At 43.9% G+C, this 7194-nt stretch overlaps 1 protein-coding gene across 1 annotated transcript; it reads left to right on the top strand.

Moving 5' to 3' along the window:
• The first annotated feature begins 554 nt into the window (after window positions 1-554).
• On the top strand, window positions 555-4956 carry LOC147004950 (uncharacterized). The gene is made up of 5 exons (XM_085836114.1): window positions 555-765; window positions 1780-1939; window positions 3180-3329; window positions 3957-4135; window positions 4849-4956. The coding sequence occupies exons 1-4, from the start codon at window positions 633-635 to the stop codon at window positions 4117-4119; spliced, it is 606 nt and encodes a 201-aa protein (XP_085692240.1). The 5' UTR covers window positions 555-632; the 3' UTR covers window positions 4120-4135; window positions 4849-4956.
• The last annotated feature ends 2238 nt before the right edge of the window (window positions 4957-7194 follow it).

Here is a 7194-nt window from a genome sequence, read left to right as displayed (position 1 = left end):
GATGTCTGGAGCCATGGCTCAGCACCCAAGACGTCAGCATATTCAAACTCGTGTGATTTCTCAGTAGTTTTTAATGGCTCCTTTGATGATTGAAGAAATTGTAAGGTAGGATGAGACATTTCTCAGAAAGGTTTGGAAGGGAAACACTCTGTTAGATACATAGAAATTACTTAGGCAATGCCAATCAAGACTGGACAAACCCTGGCTTTGGAAGGAGGATGCGTTCAATGGCTGTGTCCCAGGAAATGGGTATCTGTTTGTGGAACATTGTAAGATTAACAAATGTCATTCAGAACATAGCAGGATGTGATCACCAGGACCTTCCTCTGAGTCAAGTTATTTTTCTATATCAGTGATTGGCAGGCTTATTACAGCAACAGTCTGAAATAGGGGGTGGACAGATAACAAAATGGCGGTAGCTATACTGGCAGGTATACACCTCAGTTTCCTGTCAATAAAGGGAGAACAGTAGCAGGGAGGCAAAGGCTATAGCCCATGACATCAGCAATCCCTTCTTGGAAAAATCTATTGTCTCCTGGAGAGTTCTTGGCATCTCCTGTGATGTCACCAGTGTTGTAGCAACAATCTCACTTAGGATTCTCACTCAGTGTATAGCCACTAAGTTGGTGAACATGTTTTCTCAACTCTGCCATCTTTTTGGGAGATCCAGTGTGGATCGGAGAGAGGCCAGAGGGAGGAGGGAGGATGCTGGCCTTCCATCTGAGAGTAATGAAGGACGAAGGAGGTGGACTTGGAGAATGTGGCGTAAGTCCTGGGAAGTGGATGTTGAGCTCCCTGGAAGGGGTGGCCTGAGATGGCCTTTCTACTAATGGGGCACAGGAACTGGAGTCTCTGGGTAGCAAAAGAATTTAATAATTATCAAAATTCTTGAACATCAAGGATTTCAGAACATTACTTTCTCCATCCCCTAAGCAGGAGTTGGCAAAGCCAAAACTGTTATGCTAAGAAGTATTTACATTCACTGAGGATTGTAGGTGTTACATGGGGACGCTATGAGACCATCAAGAGTCACAGAGTGTCTAACCTATGCCCTTTTAGGGAAGGGCATGACTCTATTTCACTCTCAGGGTTCTTTAACTTCAGTGGCTATTTGGGAGTAGTATGATAGAGAGAATTGTGCTCCAGGCCATGACCTCATGTTCTCAGAATGACTCTGAGATCCTGTCCATGACGGTTCCCATTTTACCTTTCTTTATTACCAGTTGTGAGTGGCAGGCATTTCTATACTGTAACCACAGACCTGTCAGAGTGGATACACCCAGACAGAGAAGGGATCCTATTGCTACTTCTTTGTTGTTTGGTGTTTCAGTAGGGGCAATTAATAGCATTTTGACCATGTGGTCCCACTCATGACTTTTGAAGCCCAAGTCCTGAGCCTAGCATAAATGGGTAGGAGATCTGAGCATCTCCAAGCACTAAAGTACTTGAGAATAGTGATTTTACCATCTGACTTGTGAAATCACAGGAATAATGGCTCTGAAGCCAAATTGCACTCTGTTCAGCTGATAATCATCCTGAGTAAGCCATCTCTCTGGTAATAATAAGCATGTTTAGGGAGATAGAGGAAACACCTGTCTGTTTACATCTCCTGGTCTCTCTAGAATACTGGTAGAACTTAGACCCACTGTGGAGGCCTCTCAAGCCCAGACCAAAGGCTTTCTGGTGTCACTAGTTTCCAGGCATGGTCTCACTCTTGGTGGTCTGCCTACACTCTTTGAATTCTCACATGAAAGTATTTTTGTATTCTTCTACCTAAAGGGGCTCGAAGACACACATTATCCACTGCAAATGACCTAAGCAAGAATGAGTTCAAAAAGGAAAAGGAGAGGCTGACCACAGAGCTGCAGCTCCTTATCCAGAAGAGAAATGAGCAGAGTGATCACCTGAACGCTTTCAAAAAGAGATCCAACTACAAGAGGTATGCATTGTTCCAAACCCTGTGGTGTCAGTCTGGGGTCTTCAATGTCAGTCTCATCTTATCCTTTAAAGAAGGTGGGTTCTATGAAGCTGTACCACCAGATCGTCCCTAGGCCCAACCTCATGTCCATGCATGCTTCATATTGGAGAGGCAGAACCTGAAGCTTGGTCAGGAGGGAGATGAGAAATGGACTCTTCTGCTTCCTCCAGTGGAAAAGAAGGTCTTGTATTCTGAATGAAGAATTCAGGGATAGAGGCAGTGGAGAGTGAGTTCCCAGCATGCATTTGGAAAGCACTTGACAGGATGTGGCTTTGTGAGGTTCTAGGTGATGTGAGTTTATGGTGAGTGTTTATACTTGCCTGGCAGGTGACTGAGTGCTTAGAAGCTCCTCCTAGTATCTAGAGGGGCCTGGTCCCACATTTTCCTTCTCAGTGCTTGTCTAGAAGGCCTGAGGTTCATTCCTGTTCCTCTTTGTCTGTGTGCCTTATACTGAAAGACAGTAATGCTGCATATATTTCTTTTGCATCTCATTGTGCTCCTTGTTTCTGTCTCTGTCTCTCATTCTCTGACTGTTTCCTTTTCTCCTCCATATGTATGTGTGTGTGTGTTCAAGTGTGTGCGTCTATGTGTGTGCACATGTACCTACGTGTTAATGAGTTTTCTGTGTTTAATTTTCCCTCAAAACTTGGGAACCTATGGGATCTGTGTTTTGACTTGAGGATTTATCTTCATAACAATTTCAAGGTGATGTTAGTGCTGAAGTCTCAGAGTTCCTACTTTATTCAACACTCTTCTTAGCCTATGTGGTCACAGTTGTCCACACACTTGTATCTCTTGGGCATATTATAAAGCTGTGGTGATGTCTGATCACATCTCCAGGGTTATGTTTAAGGTCTGTTTCTATGTTATAAGTTATTCAGGATTTACCACCCCAGTTGTGAAAACAGAAAAAATGTAATCACAGGTTTCTGGTGGGCAAAGACCTGTGGCCTAGGATCTTGAGAACATAGCTGGTTAGACTGCAACATCCATCCCTACTGAGTGAACACAGGGAGCCAGGGAACCCTCCATCTTGATGCTTAGCTTCTGCTGTCCTGGATCAGGATAACAAATTTTCAAAGCTGAAGATCATCCCAGTATATAGAATTCAGAATGTGCTTTCCATGGCTGGGGTAGTCCAGCACTCAGCCTGAGAAATGTGTTCCTAAAAGCCCATGTTCATGGACTTCTTTCTTCCTAGGACCAAGCCCTTGGAGAAGATAAATCCATTCTATGAACAACTGATATCAGAGAAGAACCAGATCCTGTCCTCTCAGTCCAAGTTAGAGAAGGGGATATTTGAGGCCCAACAGAACATCCAGGAGCTCATTAAGTGGAAATTCTACTTTATGTAAGTACCATTTAGCAAGCCAATCAACAGTGGAATGGCAATTTCTGCCTTCCTTGGGTTATGGACTGGAGAATCTGCTGTTCTGCTTCTATCCCTTCTGCTTTTAGGCATCAGTGTGCCTTGGGATATTAGACTCAGTTTTCATAAATCCGTAAGAGACTCTTACCCTCCCAGCATTGTCCAGGCATCCTTAGAAGCCTCTCAGTAGAAGAGTGATTGTGCATAGTCATTATGCAGTACTGAGAGCCTGGTTCTCAGGCAGTGTTTTAGAGAGCTGAGTGTGACATAACACAAGGATAGAATGCCCTCCCTTTGATTCTGCTGTTCTACTCTGATGCTATTTGCACCCTACTAATTGATGTTGCCCTAGTGCATTGGGCAGTCAATGATAGATGGAGATCCCTCTTTCTTTTGGAGAGACATGGACCCTCATTGGTGTTCAGGCTGTAGCAATAATTTCTACTTCCCTGAAATGACTGTTTGCTGTTTGTACAGCTGTCATGGATTTATTGAGATGGATTGTATTAGGTCTTCATGGGAACCAGGATCCTGGTGGGGTTAATGGGCCTATACCTAAGAATGAGAGGAGGAGGCTGCAGTATCTTACTATGCAGAGGGTGTTTCCAGGAACATACACAGCCATATCATGATGGAAAAGAAGAATCTTACCAAGATGTCCGTCACACTGGAGCAAGAGAGCAAGGAAGTACAGATTGATTGGGCTCTCATTGAGAAATATTTGGTTGACTTGAACCTGAATGGACAAACAGGAGCAGACCAGCAACCATGAGACCCAACAACTTCAGGTAGGGACAAACAGCTCAGTCAGGCTAATGCTGTCTGACACTGTTTGCCCCATTGGATTAATCTTTGCTTTCCCCTACTGCTTTTCTAACCCACACTCCCAACCAGCCACCCACCTCATGGAATGTAGTTGTTCACTGCTCTTTTTATACACACATATTCTGGGAAGTTAGCCTCTTGTGAGAAACTAAATCATTGGCAAGTGTACCTTGCTGCACTGCTTTAATATGAAGTCTAGAAAAGGTGACAGATGAATTACATACCACATTTCTGCATGTGTTCATGAGAAGTGGGATGATATGCAGAGTTTTGAGCAGCATCTTGGTCCTGGGACAGAGGTCATGCAAGGGTCATGTGACTTGAGGTGGGAAGAACCTTCCAGAGTTAAAATTGAAATGCAAATATCAAATGAATGCTTCTCATGGTCATTAATCTGGGGGGCATGTGGGCTACTCCTTTCTTCTTGCAATCCAATGAGGTCTCTTCCTGTTGCCCAATTCTTGGTTTGCAAGCATAGAAGTCTGAGTGACAGCTTGCCAGTCTTAGTGTTTGTGAGTGTTGTTTGACATTTTGCCCTGCATGTATATAACAGCAATGGTTTCAGTTAATAGATCAGTGTTAACTGTCCTGTTGAGGTGGTGGGCGACAGCAGTCAGACAGCTGATATTTAGGTCTCCACCAAGCTTGTGTCTTAAGAACTGCCTTCTTCTCCTAGGACTCAGAGACTCCAGCAAGAGCTGAAATGTGCACATCCCAGGAAGAGAGCCTCCTGCAGAATGAGTTTCCACCTCAGGAGCCCCCTGCTGAACTCCATCCCCAACGTCCCCAATCTACCTTGGATGAATCTTATTACATTCAGTACATTTATGCAGTGTGAATAGGAGAAAGCCAGTGAGCCAGCTGATTCAGGGTGTTATTCCCTTTCCTGTTCTGGCAACACCCCTTGAGAGACATCTGAGGTGACTACCCGGCCAACAGCAATCCAAGTGGAGATACAGCCTGTAGGTCTGTACTTCTTAATATGCAGTGAAAGGGTGCTGATGTAGAATCATTTTCTGTTCATTTTGGTTAAAGTTTTGCTCTTTATTGTTTTATTCTTTTTTTAGGTTTTGAGGAATTATATGTTCTTGTTTGGTTTTCATGGTTAGATTTTTCTTTTATCTCTTTTTAGTAATTGTACTTTTAAAGCCTGTTTATTAAACATTTTATTTCTTATAAATAAAAATTGATTTACAACTCTTGACTCTTAAGTCCATCTTCCTTATTCAGGTTTCCTCTCCCCTCCTGTAAACCTAGAACCCACAACCAGAGATGGATCTATGTAAGTGTCAGGCAGCCTGGGTTACAGAGTGAAGTCAATGTCACCAAGGGGTATACTAGAAGATGGTCTCTTGTGGATATATGTGGCTTACTCCATGGAAACACACTTTATGCTGCAATCATTTCCTCACTGTATCCATGCTGCTATGTAGTCTCCTACACCTAAATTATAGCACTCTATAACACACATTCATGACTGACACTGTGGACCAGATATTGATCAATATACAGTCATTGCTCTAATGCTGCTGAGGAAATTAAAACATTCCCAAAGGAATTGGAAATAAATCAGGAAGGCCAGAGCCATGTGCCTCAGGCTTGTTTGCACTACAGCATCAGTGACAACCACACCAAAGAGATAATGGCTTTCCTTGTCAGGCTTTGAATTATCTTTTGGTAGATGATGTTGTTCTTGAACATACATTTGCTGTGGTTTTATTGTTTGTTTGTTTGTTTGTTTTCTTTTTTGGGCTGTTTAGAGATATTGTTAATTACGTGAATGGTTGTTTTTCCTACTGTATGTCTACAGCCCTTCCTGAGTGTAGTAAACTCAGAAGACAGAAGAATGAATAATAACCCCTGTTTAGATGACTGTTAGGCCCCAGGTGGGTGTGTTGAGAGAGCAGTAGATTCCCCACACCTTCTGCTGGTGCCCTTTGTCCTTCTAGAGCCTGTGCTGGATCAGGTGGACTGGATCACCTCCAAGTAAGTGGAGAAATCTCAGGAGATGTGTAGGTGCAGGTGCTTGAGCTGTGCATGCTCATTCTCCTAGGCTGCCTGGTGTGTATGCAGGGCTCTGGTGTTACCACTGCTGGCTGTGTGCTCAGGATCATACCCCAGCATCCCTGATTTTCAATTTTAGAGCAGATCTTTCACCTCTAATCTAGGATGACCATGTAGATTAGGCATATCCTTAAAATTCAGAATTGAGTCTGGCCTCCTGTAGGCTGTGTTGGGCTGATGAAACCCTCCTAGTTAGAAAAAGCATCTTAACATGAGCAATGTGGGGAAGAAACTCAAGAGCAGCCACAGTGAATGGAGCCTGCAGCTGTGGCCACATGTTTCTGGTGGAGAGCATGCACATGCAAGTGGGAACCTAGGAGACACAGTTGCAGCTGACCTTTTCCCATAGCAGATCTGGGAGTATATTGAGAAAGGGCTTCTTCCAGATGACTGCTGTCCAATTAATAGAATAGAAATAATTAATTGAGACTGGAGATTAGTCAGAGCGTTATAGTGTGGAGGAAGTATTCACCAAATAATATTGACATACAGAACATTTAAAATCTCAGCAGAGTATCAGGATAGAGGCTTTGGTTACTCTCTACTTTAGGTCTTCTGATATTTATGAACTGACAGAAAAGTTAATCAGCAGTGTGGAAAATAAAAGGGGGCCCTGGTGAAGAGAGAGAGGAAAGACCCAAAGCCCAACCAGAGTCCCACCTATGCTCTGGTCAGGTGGACATGGGAGGGCTGCCAGAGGCTTTCCACTCAGCCCCGGGTGGGCATCCAAGCCTCTGACTCACTCTTCATTGAGTAGACAATGGGGAGCCCAACCTGGGAGCCCCAGGGCTACTCTCTAAGGCCCTGCAGTAATGGGATAGAGGGATGAGGAAAGAGAGGTTCCCATTCTGGCAAGTCTGAGCACAGCCCTGCTGAACAGAGACAATCTGTGGTTTTAGAGCTTTATTATAGAAAGGCAGGGGAAAGAGAGAAAGGGAATAAGGGGGGAGGCCGTAAG

The sequence above is a fragment of the Mus caroli genome, unplaced genomic scaffold (assembly GCF_978045245.1).
Source record: "Mus caroli unplaced genomic scaffold, Mus_caroli_1 scaffold_4, whole genome shotgun sequence".
Classification (NCBI taxonomy): domain Eukaryota; kingdom Metazoa; phylum Chordata; class Mammalia; order Rodentia; family Muridae; genus Mus; species Mus caroli.
The sequence above is the reverse complement of the archived record's forward strand: the minus strand, read 5'-3'. Positions and strand labels throughout refer to the sequence as shown.

What these genes read in the sequence shown, in the direction of transcription:
- LOC147004950 (XM_085836114.1), top strand. Translation starts at nt 633, where the DNA reads ATGTTTTCTCAACTCTGCCATCTTTTTGGGAGATCCAGTGTGGATCGG. An exon ending in AAGAGATCCAACTACAAGAG is followed by an intron (nt 1,940 to 3,179) that starts GTATGCATTGTT and finishes CTTTCTTCCTAG; the next exon opens with GACCAAGCCCTTGGAGAAGA. An exon ending in AAGTGGAAATTCTACTTTAT is followed by an intron (nt 3,330 to 3,956) that starts GTAAGTACCATT and finishes GGGTGTTTCCAG; the next exon opens with GAACATACACAGCCATATCA.